General features: G+C 36.3%; 2 protein-coding genes across 4 annotated transcripts in view; one reads left to right on the forward strand and one right to left on the reverse strand.

Annotated features, from left to right (window-relative positions):
* LOC139134573 (Fanconi anemia group D2 protein-like) overlaps nt 1-24252 on the forward strand; it is a 56888-nt gene that overhangs the window by 30919 nt on the left and 1717 nt on the right. For all 3 annotated transcript variants that reach the window (XM_070701471.1, XM_070701470.1, XM_070701473.1), the window contains exons 27-37: nt 2874-2990; nt 4456-4584; nt 4964-5082; nt 6246-6359; nt 6851-6978; nt 7209-7308; nt 7775-7897; nt 8578-8782; nt 15777-15926; nt 21541-21687; nt 23914-24009. In XM_070701471.1, coding sequence (XP_070557572.1) covers nt 2874-2990; nt 4456-4584; nt 4964-5082; nt 6246-6359; nt 6851-6978; nt 7209-7308; nt 7775-7897; nt 8578-8782; nt 15777-15926; nt 21541-21687; nt 23914-24009 — 1428 coding nt within the window. The remainder of the gene's footprint in view (nt 1-2873; nt 2991-4455; nt 4585-4963; nt 5083-6245; nt 6360-6850; nt 6979-7208; nt 7309-7774; nt 7898-8577; nt 8783-15776; nt 15927-21540; nt 21688-23913; nt 24010-24252) is intronic.
* LOC139134576 (uncharacterized) lies at nt 132-1873 on the reverse strand. Its single transcript, XM_070701476.1, has 2 exons — nt 1551-1873; nt 132-343 (listed from the first exon to the last, which is right to left on the reverse strand). Exons 1-2 carry the CDS (start codon nt 1836-1838, stop codon nt 278-280), a joined length of 354 nt encoding a protein of 117 aa, XP_070557577.1. The 5' UTR covers nt 1839-1873; the 3' UTR covers nt 132-277.

A 24252-nucleotide genomic window follows, 5' to 3' on the forward strand; every position in this document is an offset into this window, starting at 1 on the left:
TTCTGCCATTGAAATTTTTTCTCCAGACTGAAAAATATTGCTATCGTACTTACATGACAAATTGCAGAAAAAAATTTATTTGAAAATATGACTTTCCATAAAAGGTGAAATCAAAACAGGATGAGATAGTGTTGTATGGTTAGCAGTGTTTATTCACAACAACACACACAAATACTTGTCATTGAGTTGTACATTATACTTTCAAGTTTCAAGTTTCACAACATAATCATCAAAGTCTGATAGTCTACTGTTCACAAATGGTCTTCATGTTTTTTCATTATTTTCCAGCTTCCATTAATGTAGGTAGTTGATCAAACATTCCTGTTAACTGTTCAGATAATGCCTGTAAATAGAGAAAGAAACGACAATGAATCTCTACAGCTTGTAAAATACAGTTGCATTGTCCCTCTAACATATGGTGATATTGAAGTGTTTACTGCACACATAGTATTGGAGTTAAGTCAGAGTATAGCAGCCACTTTGCATATCAAAACCTGTAAATTTTAGGTAATTTGATTCACCAATCCTAAATTTCCACGGTTTGAGCAAAAGTTTATAACTTTCTGTTACAAGTCACAGGTGCTTGGAGTGTTCAGTGTACATAACATAAAAAAAGAAAGGTATGATACAATTTTGTCTTCCGGGCCATAAAGCCAATAAAATTCAACATATATGAGCACATATAGGGTCAAATCACCACCACTGATCAATAGATAAATACAAATAAGTTTTACATTGCTAATCATAATTTACTAATAGTTCCATTTTGGTCAAAAAACTCCCAGTTACGCACAGTCCACTGCTCTGACAATACATACGTATGCAACAGCTGCAGAAACTGGTCCTCAGGTTTTCCAGCCAAAATGTGACCAAAGCCTAGTTTTCATGTTTTGAACTTCAGAATTAAACATAAGAATTATTTAGCTATTGACATGGACCCTTTATTCAACTGTAAACATCAATACTGTATTAGGTTTGTCAACTGGAGAGCAAAACCATGTCATAACTTCCTTTTTTTCTGCGTATACCTCATTGGACATTCTGAGCATCTGTGTTCCAAGGCATTTATTACATAAATGTATTTTTTGTGCTTTAGACAAACTTAATAATTTGTCTCAGGAGATTATAGTTAAATTACTATCAAAACTGACTTTAGTTCAGGGTCTCCATGATTTTTGATGAACTTGTAGATCAATCTGATCAATCCATTTTGTTTGATATGTTTTCTGTTCAATACCAATCAAAGTCTAAATACGGACATTTGGATTTAAAATATCAAATTTACACTGACTGTTGGTGTGTGCTTCAATCTTGAATATGTCATATTTTACAAAATGTCATGTCATGTCATGGGCACAAAAGAGACATTCAACGAAATTCATCTTTGTTAAAAAAGATGAAAACTGATTTCAGTATGTTTTGTGATGACTTCAAAGCTACTGCTGGCCACATGGGATGTTGTAAAAATTACCAAAATTCATAGTGGAAAGAAAATAGTCATGAAAAGAATTAAGAGCATTGAAAAGAAAGCATATTGTAATACAAATTACCATGGTTTGCTCTGTCATGGTTCCAAACATTGTTTGAATTTCCACTAGACTTGATGCTAGTTCACTGTTTGTCTGTGCAAGATCCGCCATTTGCTGGGCCTGTGTTGCTACCATGCCTTCAAGTTGCTCAACTCTGCTTTCTAACACACTCAACTCAGCCGTACATTTACATCGGTTCTTCTTATTCTTCCCTCTTTGAAGTCTTTCCAAAGATCTGTTGTGTAGCTCAGATGAAACCAGAGTTGCAATCATTAAGAGAACCAACAGAGTCTGCATTGTTGCCTTCATCTTGTTCTTCAACTGATGTACCTACCACCTGTCTCTGATTTTACATTTATATGTGCAGTTCACTATAATTATGGAAATTTCCGATGTGGCTACACTCATTCAGCCTCATTAATTCTCGCTATTGTCTAATAAGTTTCCGTTTTGTCCCATTTATAAAACATACAATCAATTAACCTAATAACCTACTTTCCTGACAACTTTTAACAGCATTTATTGTTTGATAATTAGTTAAAAACTGCTGGCTTTCAATGCCTATTTAAAATTAAAGTAATATTGCTGTAGATGCTGTATCTCATAATTTACTCATTTTTCAATGCCATGCAGACACGCCACACATGTCTACATACACACACACACACACACACACATACATACGATATATATATATATATATATATATATATATATATATATATATATATATATATATATATATATATATATATATATCCCATAATTTCATGTTTGTGTGATGTTAAATAGCTCAGATCAAAATTTCCTGTTACTGCTTTGCCTTAATAATTTTTTCCCTTTTGTTGAACACAAGCAACGTCAAATAGTAATGCAATATGAAGTCAATTCTAGTAAGTGGGGGATCAGTGAATCTTCTGAATCTGTAACAAGCAATGTTTCACAAATCATAGAATATCGCAACTTACATTGCACGTCATTTTGATAAAGCCAGCATTACAGCTCTGCCATATCTAAGTTATCTCCTGAATTATTTGTGATAATTTATCAATTTAAACCAAATTTCCTGTTCAGTGAATGTTGATTTCCTCAACGACAATGAGTTGTAGTAATTATACATTTACCTGTTCAGTGAATGTTGATTTCCTCAACGACAATGAGTTGTAGTAATTATACATTTAGTCTCCGGTCATTCATAAGTAAACTGATTAAAACTCAATTATAACTTTGCAATGTTTGCAATGTTGATCACAAACTTATGGATGTTATCAACTGATAGTAATGATGCATCTACATTTTTTATCACAACAATCTTATCACCTATTTCTTATTTGTGTTTTATAGGAGACGACCGTTTTACAAATACAGCCGCCACAGTTGGAATTTTTACTGGAAGATTTATCAGGAAAGTTGGATCATGCACTGATTGCATCAGCTTCCAAAAGAAGAACTTTTCTCAAAGTATGTCTTGTCAACGTTATCAAGTATAACAATTCTGATGTAGGATAATCTTTACCATTTGAGCTACGGACAGTGATCAATGACATGGAAAATTGATAGCATTGGCTGACCTATCTGTGATTGACAGGTGTCAGTGTGATTGAAGAGGTCCAGTATACAATGCTTCAATGACATATGTGTCAGTCATGATTTCACAATACTTAAAATTCAATCGATGATATGAATTGAAAGTTGACTAAGGAAGTGTGCAAAATGAAGTAAAACATGTCAAGGTCAAGAAACATTCCAGTGAAATATCTGTATTCCACACTGATGACATTGATCAGAAAAAATCTCACCTTGAACTTATCAAGATTAGTGGAATACTGCAATGGTTTGTGGGTAAAGTTATTATCTATTAAATTGAATGTGTTGATGTGATATGAAGAAGACCAATATAAATAGTGATACCTAGATTTGAACAGGTCAGCCAGTTAAAATGATTATTAAACTTTCAAAAATGAAAGATTTCTGAATATTGGACTTAAAGCTGGAGAAGTAAAGTGTCAACTACCAAAGATCTGAAATTCAGATAAATAAGTAGAGTGCTGTCTAAGGATCTATCCAGGGGAGGAGTGGTAAAGGAAGGAAGAAAAGGGCTCCCTAAGGTGGTGGCTAATATTGTTGTTGGTTTAGCCTACCAGAAGTTGAAGTGCCCTACTGGCACATGAATTTAAGTTTTGAGAGACTTTTTCATAATAACTGACTTAATAGAAAAAACATTGATACATCGACAAACCTGATATCATCACTATTATGGTTGGCGATATCAATTTGGTCAAAATGCCAAGAAACTACTTTTAATGGTACCTTTTGTTGAAATAAGATTTTCCAAAGACATGACAATGTTTATCTTTAGTTAGATTAGACAAGTTAGTTAGACAAGTTAGTTAGACTAGTTGACCAGATTTCCACTGATTTTAGACCGCTGTTTTATCATCTATGAGTAGGGATACATCTCTGGCCACACATCAAAGACCATTTGCCATCCTGTTGAACTTTTACAGCTATTTGAAATATCAGACTTAAACTAGCTCATACCTATCAAATATCAGACTTTAACTAGCTCATACCTATCAAATATCAGACTTTAACTAGCTCATACCTATCAAATATCAGACTTTAACTAGCTCATACCTATCAAATATCAGACTTTAACTAGCTCATACCTATCAAATATCAGACTTTAACTAGCTCATACCTATCAAATATCAGACTTTAACTAGCTCATACATATCAAATATCAGACTTTAACTAGCTCATACATATCAGATATCAGAGTTTTGGTAACTAATGCCTATCAAATATTAACAGATACCTAGTAATATCAGAGGTTATCTAACTACTACCAATCAGATACTAAAAGATGCATATTATCAAGGAGTATGTGATTGAAAATGCTTTTTCTTTTTTTTTTTAAATTCAGACAAAGACTGACAAAAATACAGGGTTTTCTCATTTGGATCAGTACAGCAGTGTTGATATTGCAAAGAAAACTATTAAACTATTACCAGCATTGTGTGATCATCTGGAGAGTGCCAGTGGATTCTTTCAGGTAAATTCAAGATTGTCCACACAGTTATACTCTAATTGTCTGTACAACATTGCTTATAATAAATATGAGAATTATCTTTGGATGTTGTGCATCAATTGACTGTTCCTACTTCCACAAATGATATCAAGTTAAAGCAAGCCAAGAGAGAATCTATAGAATTATGAAATATTTCTAAGCAATGTTAAGATAGAGGAGTGTGTCATGCTTTGCTATCCTTCATTAAATTATGATGCAATTTGAAACCTTATTGATAAATTTGATGACAATAGTTGAAGGCGAACATCATTATATTTCCTGTCTACTGCCACCTAGTGACAAACATTGAGATGGTAAAATTATCAGTGTGAAATAAGTGGTTTTTTGTTTGATTTGGATGTAGGCTTTGATGGCAGACAATGATGGTTTAATTGATGGACCAGGAATGCACACAGATGAGGCACAGCTTATTGCACGCTGTTTTCATCTTTTGTTGCAATCTTTGAACAGTCTCTTCTCTTGGTAAAGTAAAATTGTCTACATATGACAGTCTACTCTCTTAGAAAAGTAAAAAGTTACATGGACTTCATTTGACAGTCTATTCTATTGGTAAAGTGAAATGAAGTGTTTTTGACAGTCTATTATCAACTGTATTTGACCTCCTAAGTCTTGACCCATTCCGTACCCAAATGGATGAACATTTAATCATCTCATTTATAAAAAAACAAGTTTTCTGATTCATTATAACAAGAAGGACACAGTATTCTGTGTGTTGATGATTTGATGCAATGGTGTAATTACAGTATACCGCTAATCAGAGCCCAAATATTTGAAGATTTCTATCTTTCACCCAGTTTAAGAGATGTATTCATTGCTTTGATAAAGTTTGTGAGTGATGTGTGATAGCAAGCGTGATTGCTCATAGTGTTTTAGTGAGAAAAAGGTAACAACTTAGTTCGGTTATTGAATCACTCTTTTTTGAAAGTCGGGATTTGGCTGAGTGGTTCTGTCTTTTGCTTGTCTGTTACTAGTGTTAGGTGACTGGATGCTGTATGTTGTGAGTTTGAAAACTCGTATATTCACATCAGCTACCCTTGAGTGTGGTAAACTTTATTATTATACATCTACCATCGAGAACAATAGAATTTTGCGTGCGCTAAAAAAGCCGTGGGCGTTCCGTAACACGTACGGTTTCAAGGCGCCCCATCCCCTGTGGCTGTATCTGCGCGTTCACTGTAGAACGGTTTCAAGGGACCCCTTGGACGAGTGCCAGAACAAGTCTTGCGCGCGCTCTGTACATACGTATGTGTGTAGTGCACACACTCCAAAGTTTGCAGAAGCGCGTCAGAGATAGCGTTCCACACTGGCGCGGTAAAATCGGAAGAAAAAATGTTGACATTGCACGAAAACGGTCACTACTCTGACAATTTGATGCCCAAGTCAGGAATGTAAGATGTATAATAATAAGGTTATTACGAAAATACCGCAAAGGATGCACTCGGACATTGGCGCTGTGCATTGCCCTCCGCTTCGCGTCGGGCGATACGCTGCGCCAATGTCCTCGTGCATCCTTTGCGGTATTTTCGTAATAACCTCATAATATGTATCTGAAAAAATGATTCTGTTAGCTTTTTTAACTTTGTTTTTCATGATATACCTGATTGCAATTCTTTATTTATTCACAGGTGTGGTTTTGTCATGAGTGAGAACAGATCTTTGCTGAAAAATGCTCTGAGTATTTTAACATCACGTATTAAAGCTACTGGAACAACACAAGTCACGATTCATGAACTTCTAAAGTATGTATTTATCATTCCATTCATTCAGTGAAATGTTTTATACTTGTATTGTCGAGGTCCCCCTTACATATCTCCAATAATGCATTTACAACATCATGATTGTTTTGAGGGAATTTTTTCACAATATACGCTTGTAAAATTAATGTATACACTCATCAACGTTATTTTAATTGTGAGCAGAAACACATTTTGTGTGAGTGATAGATTATCTTATATCACAGTTACAACAAACCTGTGTCAGATACAGATGGAAATACAGTTCTATTTCATCATTGCAAAGCATTTGGTATGATGTCTTTCTTTCACAGAGAATTTTTCCTTTTTCTTTCTTTTTTTCTCTCTGATCAAATTTGACATTAGACGTATTTCTATCTGATGTACAAAGCTTGAAATTATTGTGTATTTATTGAAACAAACCAACTAGTGAATTAAACTCAGCATGTTGAACCAAACCAGAATCAGTGCCAAATAATCTGCTATTCTGATTTCAGGCAATCTTTCCAGTATCTGGAGAATTTTTCATCTTCTGTGACCCACATCAAGAGTGCGGTTACACTCATGAAATTACTCAGTGCATTGAATGAAAGAAATGGACAAGATGACTTCACTGAAAAACTGGGTATGTTGATATGTAACTATGACAGCTAATATTTCAATATATAATTTATAACATATTTAAAAATGGCAACAGGGTTAATAGCTATGTTTATTACATGTAAATAGCTGTAATTTTCAGAGAATGCATTGTTTCTTACCAACTATAATGTATCACCATTATCATTATTACCTCATAGGCTACTCACAGTCCCTGTGCATTAACATACATTGTTACTTTCTTATTTTCTATAGCCACTCTGTCTGAATCACTGTTGAAACGTGAATGGTTTTCATTGGATGGTCAGAAAGAGAAGGGGTCAAAGTTCAATGAACATCTCCAACTTTTGATCAAGTGAGTTATCACTATGAAATCAGAAAAATCCACTCATTGTATGAGAAAATAGCAGCATCAGTCATGTGTCTTTTAATTGCAGCATCATTACATTTATTAAAATTTATGAACATAAGCCCCAGGAAAATAGAATTTAAATATGTTTATAGATAGCAATGAAAGGTACTAGTGTTCAGTTTTGAGTGAACATTTAGACAAGTCTGGATGAAAGGTCTGTCCATTTCAGTTTGATAAAAGGACTGTGTTCATTACAACAATGAAACATCATGTTTGATGGAAAATTTTCTATCAGTTTGAATTGACATCACAAATTTAAATATTACATTATAAATCTTGTCAGCTTTATCATTCACCGAACTTTCAAACATCAAAGTTGTTGTCTAAAGAATTGTTTTAGATTTCGTTTCCTGTTATGATTGTTGTAATAATTTTATTTGATGTTTATTTTTGATAACTGTGTTACCAGGATGTACGTGTCTTATTCAGCTGATACACTAGCTGCCATTGAAAACCTAGCTACAGTTGGTGTGACACAGCTCATCAATGCTGATCAAACTGGATGCTCTGAAACTTACCCTACACTTACAAGGTTGGTACTTTCATGACAGCAGCTATATTCATGGTCTGAACCATATTATCCTTTGTTTATTTTATATTGGCATTTATCTTGGTTCATTTATGAGACATAGGTTGCAAATCATTCAAAAATAGAGATTATGATACAGTTCGAGCCATGTTCCTTTTTAACATGATGGATAAAAACACCCTCATATTTGTGTTATAATTTGCTGGATCAGGCCCATGCACACTTTGACCAAATATGGGCAATTGTATACATTTCTTAACTACCTTCCTCTGCTTTCTAAATGCATTGTTATCTTCAAATGTTACATTCGTGAACAAAGCCAGCATGAGCTTAGAAAAACGTGGCCTAATTTCTGATGGTAGTGACATTGATTGATATTTCTATTGAAATCTAGTGTAAATTGATCACACTACAGATGATGTCAGCTTTTTTGACAGATGAGAAAGTGAACTGAAAGAATATAATTAAAGAGAGTGAAATTACGAGATGTTACATTAACCATACATGAGCATCATTAGTTACATAAGCCAAGCCATCGCTCATCCTTTAGCTCCAGAGTACATGGAACAAACTTCACTTACAGGGCAAAATATTTCTTTCAATCAAACTTTTTTTGATGATTGGAGCTCCTTGTCTGTTCAATATAATTAATGGTAATTTAACTTTGTCATTTCACTTATCAGGAATTCCTTTCCAAGTTTCTATCGACTGATGTTGATTGAATTGGTTGATGTGGTTAAGAAGTTCCCCATCATGAAATCATCTGATTCTGACCAGGTCAAGGTTCAAAGGTTGATTCGATGGGACTTGGCCATTAAAATCCTGTATGTTCTTGTCAGCCTCATCAAGGTCTTTGATGGGAGAGTAAATCTGGCTTCCATTCTTAAGGTAAGAGACGCACCTTTATCACCGTAGTACTGTGTTGCACCCAGCTCTTCAGAAATGTGTGACAGCTGTCTCATCACTTCTAAATTTATATGTCATTCTAAAACTTCATGGGACATGCAGAATGAAATTTTATAAACTTCCTTGTGTAAAAATTTATTTATTCAAATAATTAGCCCGTAAAATGTCATGAAATTGCGACTTATGGTTTAACATCTAGAGCGTTGGAGGTTTCGGAGGTCATGTGAGTGTCAAAAGCATTACCGTATATGCAAACTCAACTTGGCTATAGACCCCTGTATCTTTCTTAGGGTTGATGACCTTGGTCAAAATGGTAACCTTTAAAACTTGATGACCACTGCCTTTTTGAAAGTTGAATATGTGATGACAATCCTACTACTGACATTGCATATGTGATGACAATCCTACTACTGACATTCAATATCTGATGACAATCCCACTACTGACATTGAATATGTGATGACAGTCCTACTACTGACATCGAAAATGTGATGACAATCCTACTACGACATCGAAAATGTGATGACAGTCTACTACTGACATTGAATATGTGATGACAATCCTACTACTGACATTGAATATGTGATGACAGTCCTACTACTGACATTGAATATGTGATGACAGTCCTACTACTGACATTGAATATGTGATGACAATCCTACTACTGACATTGAATATGTGATGACAATCCTACTACTGACATTGAATGTGTGATGACAATCCTACTACTGACATTGAATATGTGATGACAATCCTACTACTGACATTGAATATGTGATGACAATCCTACTACTGACATTGAATATGTGATGACAGTCCTACTACTGACATTGAATATGTGATGACAATCCTACTACTGACATTGAATATGTGATGACAATCCTACTACTGATATTGAATATGTGATGACAATCCTACTACTGATATTGAATATGTGATGACAGTCCTACTACTGACATTGAATATGTGATGACAATCCTACTACTGACATTGAATATGTGATGACAATCCTACTACTGACATTGAATATGTGATGACAATCCTACTACTGACATTGAATATGTGATGACAATCCTACTACTGACATTGAATATATGATGACAGTCCAACTACTGACATTGAATATGTGATGACAGTCCTACTACTGACATTGAATATGTGATGACAATCCTACTTCTGTCATTGAATATGTGATGACAATCCTACTACTGACATCGAAAATGTGATGACAATCCTACTACTGACATCGAAAATGTGATGACAGTCCTACTACTGACATTGAATATGTGATGACAGTCCTACTACTGACATTGAATATGTGATGACAGTCCTACTACTGACATTGAATATGTGATGACAGTCCTACTACTGACATTGAATATGTGATGACAATCCTACTACTGACATTGAATATGTGATGACAGTCCTACTACTGACATTGAATATGTGATGACAGTCCTACTACTGACATTGAATATGTGATGACAATCCTACTTCTGTCATTGAATATGTGATGACAATCCTACTACTGACATCGAAAATGTGATGACAATCCTACTACTGACATCGAAAATGTGATGACAGTCCTACTACTGACATTGAATATGTGATGAAATTCCTACTACTGACATTGAATATGTGATGACAGTCCTACTACTGACATTGAATATGTGATGACAGTCCATCTACTGACATTGAATATGTGATGACAATCCTACTACTGACATTGAATATGTGATGACAATCCTACTACTGACATTGAATATGTGATGACAGTCCTACTACTGACATTGAATATGTGATGACAATCCTACTACTGACATTGAATATGTGATGACAATCTACTACTGACATTGAATATGTGATGACAGTCCTACTACTGACATTGAATATGTGATGACAATCCTACTACTGATATTGAATATGTGATGACAATCCTACTACTGATATTGAATATATGATGACAATCCTACTACTGATATTGAATATGTGATGACAGTCCTACTACTGACATTGAATATGTGATGACAATCCTACTACTGATATTCAATATGTGATGACAATCCTACTACTGACATTGAATATGTGATGACAATCCTACTACTGACATTCAATATGTGATGACAATCCTACTACTGACATTGAATATGTGATGACAATCCTACTACTGACATTGAATATGTGATGACAGTCCTACTACTGACATTGAATATGTGATGACAGTCCTACTACTGACATTGAATATGTGATGACAATCCTACTACTGACATTGAATATGTGATGACAGTCCTACTACTGACATTGAATATGTGATGACAGTCCTACTACTGACATGGGATATGTGATGACAATCCTACTACTGACATTGAATATGTGATGACAATCCTACTACTGACATTGAATATGTGATGACAATCCTACTACTGACATTGAATATGTGATGACAATCCTACTACTGACATTGAATATGTGATGACAATCCTACTACTGACATTGAATATGTGATGACAATCCTACTACTGACATTGAATATATGACAGTCCTACTACTGACATTGAATATGTGATGACAATCCTACTATTGATATTGAATATGTGATGACAATCCTACTACTGATATTGAATATATGATGACAGTCCTACTACTGACATTGAATATGTGATGACAATCCTACTACTGACATAGAATATGTGATGACAATCCTACTACTGATATTGAATGACAATCCTACTACTGACATTGAATATGTGATGACAGTCCTACTACTGATATTGAATATGTGATGACAATCCTACTACTGATATTGAATATGTGATGACAATCCTACTACTGACATTGAATATGTGATGACAGTCCTACTACTGACATTGAATATGTGATGACAGTCCTACTACTGACATTGAATATGTGATGACAATCCTACTACTGATATTGAATATGTGATGACAGTCCTACTACTGACATTGAATATGTGATGACAATCCTACTACTGACATTGAATATGCGATGACAATCCTACTACTGACATTAGGTATGTGATGATAGTCCTACTACTGATATTGATATGTGATGACAATTCTACTACTGATATTGAATATGTGATGACAGTCCTACTACTGACATTGAATATGTGATGACAATCCTACTACTGACATTGAATATGCGATGACAATCCTACTACTGACATTGAATATGTGATGACAGTCCTACTACTGATATTGAATATGTGATGACAATCCTACTACTGACGTTGAATATGTGATGACAGTCCTACTACTGACATTGAATATGTGATGACAGTCCTACTACTGACATTGAATATGTGATGACAGTCCTACTACTGACATTAGATCTGTGATGACAGTCCTACTACTGATATTAAATATGTGATGACAATCCTACTACTGACATTGAATATGTGATGACAGTCCTACTACTGACATTGAATATGTGATGATAGTCCTACTACTGATATTGAATATGTGATGACAATTCTACTACTGATATTGAATATGTGATGACAGTCCTACTACTGACATTGAATATGTGATGACAATTCTACTACTGACATTGAATATGCGATGACAATCCTACTACTGACATTGAATATGTGATGACAGTCCTACTACTGATATTGAATATGTGATGACAGTCCTACTACTGACATTGAATATGTGATGACAGTCCTACTACTGACATTGAATATGTGATGACAGTCCTACTACTGACATTGAATATGTGATGACAGTCCTACTACTGACATTGAATATGTGATGACAATCCTACTACTGACATTGAATATGTGATGACAATCCGACTACTACTGACATTGAATATGTGATGACAATCCGACTACTGACATTGAATATGTGATGACAATCCTACTACTGATATTGAATATGTGATGACAATCCTACTACTGACATCGAATATGTGATGACAGTCCTACTACTGACATTGAATATGTGATGACAGTCCTACTACTGACATTGAATATGTGATGACAGTCCTACTACTGACATTGAATATGTGATGACAGTCCTACTACTGACATTGAATATGTGATGACAGTCCTACTACGACATTGAATATGTGATGACAATCCTACTACTGACATTGAATATGTGATGACAATCCTACTATGATATGAATATGTGATGACAATCCTACTACTGACATTGAATTGTGATGACAGTCCTACTACTGACATTGAATGTGATGACAGTCCTACTACTGACATTGAATATGTGATGACAGTCCTACTACTGACATTGAATTGTGATGACAGTCCTACTACTGACATTGAATATGTGATGACAATCCTACTACTGACATTGAATATGTGATGACAGTCCTACTACTGACATTGAATTGTGATGACAGTCCTACTACTGACATTGAATATGTGATGACAATCCTACTACTGACATTGAATATGTGATGACAATCCTACTACTGACATTGAATATGTGATGACAATCCTACTACTGACATTGAATATGTGATGACAGTCCTACTACTGACATTGAATATGTGATGACAATCCGACTACTACTGACATTGAATATGTGATGACAATCCTACTACTGATATTGATATGTGATGACAATCCTACTACTGATATTGAATATGTGATGGCAATCCTACTACTGACATCGAATATGTGATGACAGTCCTACTACTGACATTGAATATGTGATGACAGTCCTACTACTGACATTGAATATGTGATGACAGTCCTACTACTGACATTGAATATGCGATGACAATCCTACTACTGACATTGAATATGCGATGACAATCCTACTACTGACATTGAATATGTGATGACAGTCCTACTACTGATATTGAATATGTGATGACAATCCTACTACTGACATTGAATATGTGATGACAGTCCTACTACTGACATTGAATATGTGATGACAGTCCTACTACTGACATTGAATATGTGATGACAGTCCTACTACTGACATTGAATATGTGATGACAATCCTACTACTGACATTGAATATGTGATGACAATCCGACTACTACTGACATTGAATATGTGATGACAATCCGACTACTGACATTGAATATGTGATGACAATCCTACTACTGATATTTGAATATGTGATGACAATCCTACTACTGACATCGTATATGTGATGACAGTCCTACTACTGACATTGAATATGTGATGACAGTCCTACTACTGACATTGAATATGTGATGACAGTCCTACTACTGACATTGAATATGTGATGACAGTCCTACTACTGACATTGAATATGTGATGACAGTCCTACTACTGACATTGAATATGTGATGACATCCTACTACTGACATTGAATATGTGATGACAATCCTACTACTGATATTGAATATGTGATGACAATCCTACTACTGACATTGAATTGTGATGACAGTCCTACTACTGACATTGAATGTGATGACAGTCCTACTACTGACATTGAATTGTGATGACAGTCCTACTACTGACATTGAATATGTGATGACAATCCTACTACTGACATTGAATATGTGATGACAATCCTACTACTGACATTGAATATGTGATGACAATCCTACTACTGACATTGAATATGTGATGACAATCCGACTACTACTGACATTGAATATGTGATGACAATCCGACTACTGACATTGAATATGTGATGACAATCCTACTACTGATATTGAATATGTGATGACAATCCTACTACTGACATCGAATATGTGATGACAGTCCTACTACTGACATTGAATATGTGATGACAGTCCTACTACTGACATTGAATATGTGATGACAGTCCTACTACTGACATTGAATATGTGATGACAGTCCTACTACTGACATTGAATATGTGATGACAGTCCTACTACTGACATTGAATATGTGATGACAATCCTACTACTGACATTGAATATGTGATGACAATCCTACTACTGACATTGAATATGTGATGACAATCCTACTACTGACATTGAATATGTGATGACAGTCCTACTACTGACATTGAATATGTGATGACAGTCCTACTACTGACATTGAATATGTGATGACAGTCCTACTACTGACATTGAATATGTGATGACAGTCCTACTACTGACATTGAATATGTGATGACAGTCCTACTACTGACATTGAATATGTGATGACAGTCCTACTATGACATTGAATTGTGATGACAGTCCTACTACTGACATTGAATATGTGATGACAATCCTACTACTGACATTGAATATGTGATGTCAGTCCTACTACTGACATTGAATATGTGATGACAGTCCTACTACTGACATTGAATAATATTGTGGATGGCACTTGTGATTCACTAGCTGGAGTCCCAACAAAGCAAAACAAAATACACATGATAAACTTATAAAAATATTAGATAGTAAAATTAATTGTAAGTTATAATTTCTATTTCAGTTTTAACAGCATCAAAGTTTGCCCCTCAGTAACTCTCTATGTGACAGAAACTTTTACACTATTTCAACTTTTCTTGTTGTTTAGTTTGCATAAAACAATCAGCATGCAACAATACGACACCAAAAGAAGCTGAGTTTGTATCTCACGTAACTAGTGTAATATTTTTAATCCTCTTTCTACCAGACTCCATAGGCAAACCTAGAAATGACTGCAACTTGGGAGAAAGAGGATTAAAATGTGAGATGAACTGTAAATAGTGCAACAAATAACTCCCAAAATGGAGTCTGGCGGGATGAAATCTCGCTTTGTATTCCTATGTTTCAGAAAAACCAATGGTATTCAGTGCCAGTGAGGGAAGAATCCATTCAGTCATAGGAGGGGCATTTAAGAGGGGCTGATCTGCATTTTTTAAGCTGAGGAAAAAGTTCAAGTAGTCTTCAACAATGCAATTATTTACAACATGTCCCAGATACATTGCTACGAAACATTGTTAAATAATTCAACACTTTACAGCCGCTAATGATCTTTTTAAAATAGTTTTGCAATTTTTTTTCACAGTATGGCCGCATGTTTGTGGAGATATTTGTACGACAGTGTATGCCAATGTTGGACAATATCTTCAGACATCACAGAGAAGATGTTCAGGGTTTATTGAAGAATTTACAACAAAGCACACGCACATTACAACATATGTGTAGCCACACAAAGGTTAGTATGAGGTAGCGGTAACTTTTATCATAGCAAAGGTTTGCTCAATGATTTCATTTTCACCATTCAGTTGATCACTCATGTTGCTAAGACAACCACTTTACCAGTGTAATGATAGCCCTGATAACTGTTGTGCTGTCTCTTTCTAATTCCAACAACATTTCAAAGAATGTTGATTACTCACCTTGCAGACATATGGCAAAATGACAGTCAATGGCAAATTAAGCTCAATTTGCATAATACCATAAAAACCCTATCAATTTGACCAGAAAAAAATAATTACGATTTTAAATTGTAGAATTATTAGAAAATTAACAAAGCCAAAATAATTTTAGTGGTCGAATTATTAATCGCACCAGCGGCTTACTGACTACGCATGTGCATATTCATAATATACTATGCGACTAACCGGAAGTGTACCCTACCTTCATGGGCGCTGCCATGTTTTTTTGAGTACTTGTGCAAATTATTATTTTATAACATGCCATTTATAAAATATATCATTTGATAGCCAGTTAGTGTTATTATCCACCTTGTCGCTGATACAAAATATCGTTAATATCACGCATAAAAATAAAAAATTGGAGAAAACTGTCGTGCATATGAACGGGGGCATACGCAAAGAATGCTGGGATTGAATTTTACGAAAGCGCCGCCCGTGTCAATAACTAGATTCAAAAATTGCCAGTTTTTAGACGGAACGTTCTAGTTTTCAGCTTGCAAGTGGAAGGTGGGCAGTGCGGTTACCATTGCAATGGTAACGATGGCATAATACGTCCCTTGTTTAACACAATAGGCTTAGGCTGTTATCATGGTAAAAATTGCCAATTTTTGTCTAACATTTTTACACATTACAGAAAATCTATACCTGCACTGCCGCAGGGTTTGACGTCGTGTACTTACGTGAACTGCTTTCATCAGAGGGAAACTGGGCATAGTTGTCACACAAACGTATATGAAGTAACAATTAATTCTGTTTTATCATGAATCAATACAAATAACATTGCCAATCTTAAAGCTGCACTTTTCAATCCCAGGTTCTCGCATTAGTGGAGTTCTCCTCCCAGTCAAACGCTTGGCCAGTACGATGTTTGATTTCTATAACATTGATTACACAAACTGATCTCAACCTTTTGTCACATTTTGCTAATCCTGCAAACAGAGTTTATGCAAGCTTTTGATTGACGGTCGGTTCAAATCGCCAACGGTCATGGATTCCCCACCACAAACGCTTTAATTTCCTAAAAAATTGTCTTCCAGTCGCTTTAGACTTTGAATATAACCACAGAGTTCGATCGGCAGCAACTTCGCGCTGACCGCTGGGCAGTCTGTCTGTGTTTTTGCGGCCGGGGAAAACTAAAAAGTGGCATTTTCTGGAGCGTGTGCCCGCGTGTTGCCTGTTTGGTGTCCACTTACACAATGAACGCCGCCATAACTGTCGTCCTTTTAAAGGGAGGCTCCGCCTTTAACCCCTAGCTGAGCCCTATATAATATTAGGGATTTGAACTTTTTTTGACAGTTCATAAGTGATATGCTTACTATCTTGGATGATTGAAATATATAAAGGTGACTTTCCTGAAGTCCCTACTTCGACATTCTGTGCTGTACATTGTATTATTCTGTGTATTTTATCGAAAATAAAATGTTCAAAACAGTTTGTCATGATTGGTTGGTCAAATTTTTAGGGATTGTTAAAGTCCCTATTTCCATTGGTGGTCAAACTGATAAGTGTAAAATGAAATTACATTTTTTGAAAAAAATAGGGTCATCAAATTAATAGAGTGGTCGAATTGATATGGTTTTCACGGTACCACATCACAGTGAACACTTAACAGAACAACTTTGTATGTGACCGGCTTTGTTGATGTTTTGCATGTTGTAACTCAATGCCCTTTCATGAAAAGATAATTGAGTGCAGAGTTTATGGACTGGTATTTGGGGATATCTGCTGGGTTTAGTTTCATCATGTGATATGACAGGGACAATTTTCAACAGGTATGGCATTGTCAGTTCACGTTCACATCAGTCTGTATGTATTTGCATACGTTATGCAAATATGCACAGCCTGGTGTGAACGTGAGTGACTGGACAGTGCCATACCCATCAGAACATGGTCCCTGCCATATCATGTGATGAAAGTGTCAAGCTTGGTGCTTTTTCCCATGATTCATAAAGCGTTAAGGCACCATTTTACGAGTGGTATAGCCACAAACTGATGATGTCAAATCACTGTACACGAAACAAAGACGCCTTGTAATTATGGCACTGTGTATTGTATATGGCGATTTGACCTCATCAGTTTGTGGCTATACCACTTGTGAAATGGTGCCAGCATTAAGTTGATGAAGCCCTACACTGCTACTTCTGCCATGCCACTGTTTTTATCTGTTTTTAATGGCACAAGTTATTAACAGCGAAAATGGCTTTTTTGGAATAAGTGACCCCAAAGCTAGCACACATGAAAAAATTAGCCTCGGTGAACTTTCCCTTTAAATTCCCAATATTACAACAGAATGCTGCAGCCATCTTTCACAACAGTCTGTATTTTTGATTCATGCAGACAATGACCCTTGCAAAAATATTTCAAATCCTAGCCCCAACCAAATGAGAATCAATGCAGGTATCAAACTCAAAGGTCCATGCTCAGCACTCGCTATTACTGAATCATGGTTAAAAGACTCAGGTGATGAACCTATCATCAGTGAGGTAACACCACACAGCTATACTTTCAGACACTGCCCCCGTGTTACATCTACAGGTGGCGGCATCGCTCTTATCTATAAGTCAAACATTAAGATTACATCATGGAAACCTATATCACAAGCCAGATGTTTTGAGGCTGTGGAAACTACTCTGTGCAGCAATGGTGTTTCTACCAAGATCATAATCATTTACCGCCCACCTCCTAACACCAAGAATAAATTTACAGTCAATCAATTCCACAATGAATTTGGATCTCTTCTCGAATCAAATGCATCATACGCAGGCAAACTTGTCATACTTGGTGACTTTAACTTTCACTTCGAAGACAGTTCAGACTCTAAGACTCAGAAGTTCATGGATCTCACTGAATCGTTCAACCTCACGCAATTTGTGAATGAACCTACTCATCGCCGTGGACATACCTTGGACTTGATATTTGCAAACACTGACTCTATCATCCGATCGGCTGTTGTTGACAAACTCCACCTTTCTGACCATTTCCCCATCCAAATTGATCTGTCACTGCAAAAGCCTGCCTTAGTACAAACCAAATTTCTTATCGTCATACAGGAGCTATTGATCTTGACAAATTCAAAGACGACATTGCTGAACTTCCAATGCACTGTTCCCAAACTGACGTACAAACTGCTGTCGTGAATTATAACTCTTACTTGACAGATATATTTAACAAGCATGCACCCCTCCGAAGTCGCTTCATAACTCAGCGTCCTGATTGCAAATGGTATTCGGTTGAGATTCTTTGTGCCAAAAAGCATCGTCGTTCCCTTGAACGTAAATGGCGAAATAACCAGATTGAAATTAATCGTCAACTATACCGTGAGCAGTGCAACAAAGTTAACAAGTTAATACGTCAAGCTAAAGCCACATATTATAGGGAACTTATTGAGCAAAATTGCCATGACCAGAAGTCTCTGTTTCGCCTTGTTTCAAACCTCATCAAGAGTAAATCACCTAAACTACCTACGTTTTCTTCTGCCAAATTACTAGTTGACAATTTCAGTCAATTCTTCAGTGAGAAGATCGAGACCATTCGTATGAACTTGGATTCGTGTCCTACAAGTCAACCACCTGTCTGCCTTTCATCAAATCAATCCACATCTACTTTGTCATCGTTTGCATTTACCACACCTGACGAAATCAAGAAAGTGATAATGGCTTCACCATCTAAGTCATGTAGTCTTGATCCGATTCAAACTCACCTCCTCAAAAAAGTCATCGACCCACTGATACCAACCATTAGTAACATCATCAACCTCTTACTTCAAACTGGCTCTGCCTCTGATGCTTTCAAATCCGCTGTTGTGTCTCCTGTATTAGAGAAGTCATCGTTAGATCCAGAAGTCCTCAAAAAATACAGACCAATCTCTTACCTGCCCTTTCTATCAAAATCATCTAGAAAATCGTTGCAAATAGATTGTCAAATTATGTAAACAACAACTCATTGTTAGAACCTCTTCAGTCTGCGTATCGCCAATTCCATAGCACCAAGACTGCACTTATCAAAGTTCACAACGACATAATGTTATCACTTGATAAAGGACATGACGTCATCCTTGTTCTATTGGATCTATCTGCAGCATTTGACACAATTGATCATAGTATTCTCCTCTCTCGTCTGTCTGATCTCGGTTTGCAAGGTACAGTCTTAGACTGGTTCTCATCCTATCTGTCACACAGGTTCCAATCAGTCACAATCAATGGTCACTCATCATCACCACGTCTTTTAAAGTTCGGTGTACCACAAGGCTCAGTACTCGGTCCTCTGTTATTCTCACTCTACATAGGTCCTCTTGGTCAAATTATTCGCCATCATGATCTCAAATTCCACCAATATGCCGACGACAATCAAGTCTACCAAACGTTCTCTAGACTAAACACTTCATCTGCAGTTACAACCATTGAGGATTGCCTAGTTGACATCAAAAACTGGATGACACAAAACAAGTTACAAGTTAATGATGGAAAAACCGAAGTACTTCACATTCGTTCACGATTTGACCGCTCTCCCTCCACCATTAACAATATTCAAGTTGGTTCAAGTACAATTCAACCATCAACCACAGTTCGCAACATTGGATTTACATTTGACTCAACACACGATTTTAAGCAACATATTCTTCGAACTTGCAGGAACATCTACACACATCTACGTCGCATCAGCTTTATTAGGAAGTACTTATCACAAGATGCCTGCAAAAAACTTGTCCACTCCACCATCTCCTCACAACTTGACTATTCCAACGCACTCTTGTTTGGTCTGCCACAAGCGTACATTTGTCATCTGCAAAGAGCACAGAACTCAGCTGCTAGACTCATCACACAGACAAGGAAACGAAATCACATCACCCTATCCTGATGCACCTCCATTGGCTTCCAGTAAAATACAGAATACAGTACAAAATATTACTTCTCGTATACAAATCGCTCCATGGACTTGCCCCCAATATCTTGCTGAACTCGTCAATATTAACTGTCCTCCCAGATCACTGCGCTCAAGTCACGGCCTCACACTTAAAGTACCAAGAACCAGACTCAAGTCCTATGGAGATCGCTCCTTCAGTTATGCTGCTGCAATCCTATGGAACCAGCTACCAATCACTGTCCGTACTGCTCCCAGTATCACTATTTTCAAATCCAGACTCAAACACTACTTTTCCAGAAAGCGTATATGTGATTTCCACTCATTGTTCAGCGCCAGTGAGCACTTTATTATAGTGGATACCAGGCGCTATACAAATCATACTTATTATTATTATTATGCTGTTTTTCACCCTAACTATCTTCGTAGATAATGAACCCTGAAGTGAATTACTAATCTTGTACAATCTGTTTCACAGAAACCATTCTACAGTCCATCTCACCCACCACTACTTCTATCGGTTAATTCCAGGTGTTGAAAGATGTGTCACTAACCAATCATGTGCCTCCATTGAAGAAATGCCTGGAGGTCTTTGTGTACAGGGTGAAAGCCATGTTGGCAATGCATAAATGTCATGATGCATTTTGGATAGGAAACCTGAAGAACCGAGACTTACAGGTAGGTTCCATTCCTTCAGAACAAGTGACTTCTACTGTGTGTAGCAATGTAGTAATCTTCAACTGTGGGTGTAGCAGTTTTCAAGTGTGTGTGTAGCAGTGTTCTAATGTGTGTGTAGCAGTTTTCTAATGTGTATGTAGCAATCTTCCACTGTGTGTAACAATGTTCAATCTTCCACTGTGTGTAACAATGTAGCATTCTTCCAGTGTGTGTAGCAGTAGCAATCTTCTAATGTGTGTAGCAGTGAGGGCTGTATAGACTTTGGCTATTCACGCTAGAACATGGGTACAAGATTTGCATAAATTCATGGTATGCAAATGATATTATAATAGGGAGAGCCTCTCTTTGAGATGCGGCCTTCATTGGCATCATGACCGCTCTGCCGACCGCAGAGTACGGATCCCCTGAAATTTCTTGCTCTATTAATCCGTAATCGTTCCTTTTCAAACAAACAAAAATCATGTATAAGCTTTTTGAAGAGTAATGGACCACCAGGTTCCTTGTTTGTGAGGTTTTATAGCAATAAAGTAAGTGAAACGGACATTTATTTTCCCGTAGCTTTCTGGCCTGGTCCATAGCAACGTCGTCAACATAGGGGGATACGCATCTGTAGATTGATTGGCTAAGAAACAAGGGTTAAAGGCTGTGAACCCCATTCAAACTCTGTATACATATTCATGAGTGGTTTTCCCATGTTCTGTATGAATGGGAACAGTGTAGAACTATGTTACACAAACAAAACATTTGTAACTATGCGATGACCTCACCCCAGTGTTCAGCAAACTCCACGTATTTGATACCCGGTAGTAAGATGTTAATGCTTTCATGAAGTTTACCATTTATTATCTCGTGTTTAAAGATTTGTATACCTTTCTTTTGAAATTGTTAGGGTTATTTGTCGATTAAAAGTGACGTGCAAACCCTGAAGTTGTTTTGCTGTATAATAACTACTATAATAACTAACTGGACGCTGCACAGACACGCCTGATACTGTACATGGAGGGGCATTCCGTACAGATACCCATGTAACCTGTAACTGAAGTGGTACAGCCATGGTCAGTGTATACGTGTGTGTACACTGGCGGCCATCTAAGTATGAATAGGGAATGGCGAAGTCAGATTTAGAGCAAAGTTTTGCTGGCGAATTTTCAGTAACTAGACCTCGAACACCAAAAAAAATTTGTGACACAAAGTAATGCAGGTCTGGTCTTGGAAAAAATACCCAATTAGGGTCGTCAAAGACTTGTTAACGAAAATGACGCAATCATTAACAGGGCCTTGCAGTGGCCGCGGTCAAAATAACATTGGGGATTCACGAAAAACTACTCCACGGAAGTCAATTTTTTTCCCTCCAGACTATGATAACACTTATTAGGAACGCATAGAACGAGCAACTTGAAAATCTATGGAGCACTTTAACGAAAATCTGTATTTTCCCACTACGGAGAAAACCGGCCAACTGTCACTTGTGAGCACTGGCTGCATGTGTTGGTTTGAAGCAAAATCCTCATTATGCATGCAATTTAGGTACCCATCTTTCAGCGTGATTATTTATTATCAATCAAATTTTATATTGACCAGGTACTTTATTTCATCCATTATCTCAAGTTTCTAGTCTGTAGTTGTGGCAAAAATGTACTGCTTTGTTGAATGCTGTGAGAAGCTTTTGTAGAATATTTTGTGACTTTTAAAATTGACTTAACTGATTGTCATGCAACTTGTCATAAAGGTACTTAACTCAAGGATCCTATATTTGCAACGTTGACACTGTTAATTTGAACAGATGCTTTACCAGAGTGTAAATAATAGGTAATGAATTGTCTTTTAACAATGTGATCAGAGACACCAAGATATTTAACAAAAATGGCACGGCAGTTTATTCATACAAAGTATTCAGAATTCAAAGTGTGTAATGTTAGATCTGTGCATTCTAAAGGATGCTATCACAAGTGTGATGTAAGATGAAAGAATTGATAGTTTAAGTTTGATAGAGTATGGATCTGACATGGACAAACTTATCAATCTGACAAAGATTAGTTAACTGTAGCAAATTCCAATGAATAAAACCGTTCGCAGTAGATTCATTCTGAGTTCAAAAGGTGATGTGATGGGATTTCAGGTAAAACTTGGGGAATTAAATCGTACATGTCTTTCAGTGACTATTTGATAGTGCCCTACATATGCAAGGAATTACAGATTAATATCTTAATTTGATTCTGGAACCAGGGTGAAGAGATTCTATCTCAAGTGTCCAGAAGAGATGATGATGAATCTGAAGATGAAGATATGCCAGATGATGATGATGATGATGATAGTGATGTGGTAGGTATTCACTTTTACTGATGTTTTTTAACAGTGATGCCATTCTAATACAGTATTTATTCAGAGGATTATACTTCCCAGAATTTTACTGTACTTTCTCTAGAATGGAATAGTAAGGAAGAAAGATCTGGAAGTACTGGCACAGATATATTCTTTTCATACATTTGCTTTTCAAACAATTATTGATGCACCTTAATATCACTGGGTCCAATATTCATTATTGAAACATGGAGTTTTCTTAGC

This window comes from Ptychodera flava, chromosome 6 (assembly GCF_041260155.1).
Source record: "Ptychodera flava strain L36383 chromosome 6, AS_Pfla_20210202, whole genome shotgun sequence".
Lineage (NCBI taxonomy): Eukaryota > Metazoa > Hemichordata > Enteropneusta > Ptychoderidae > Ptychodera > Ptychodera flava.

Excerpts from the sequence above, each read along its gene's own strand:
- LOC139134576 (XM_070701476.1), bottom strand. The coding sequence starts at position 1,838 with ATGAAGGCAACAATGCAGACTCTGTTGGTTCTCTTAATGATTGCAACT. Across the intron at positions 344-1,550 it reads CCATGACAGAGCAAACCATG|GCATTATCTGAACAGTTAAC; the intron begins GTAATTTGTATT and ends CTCTATTTACAG.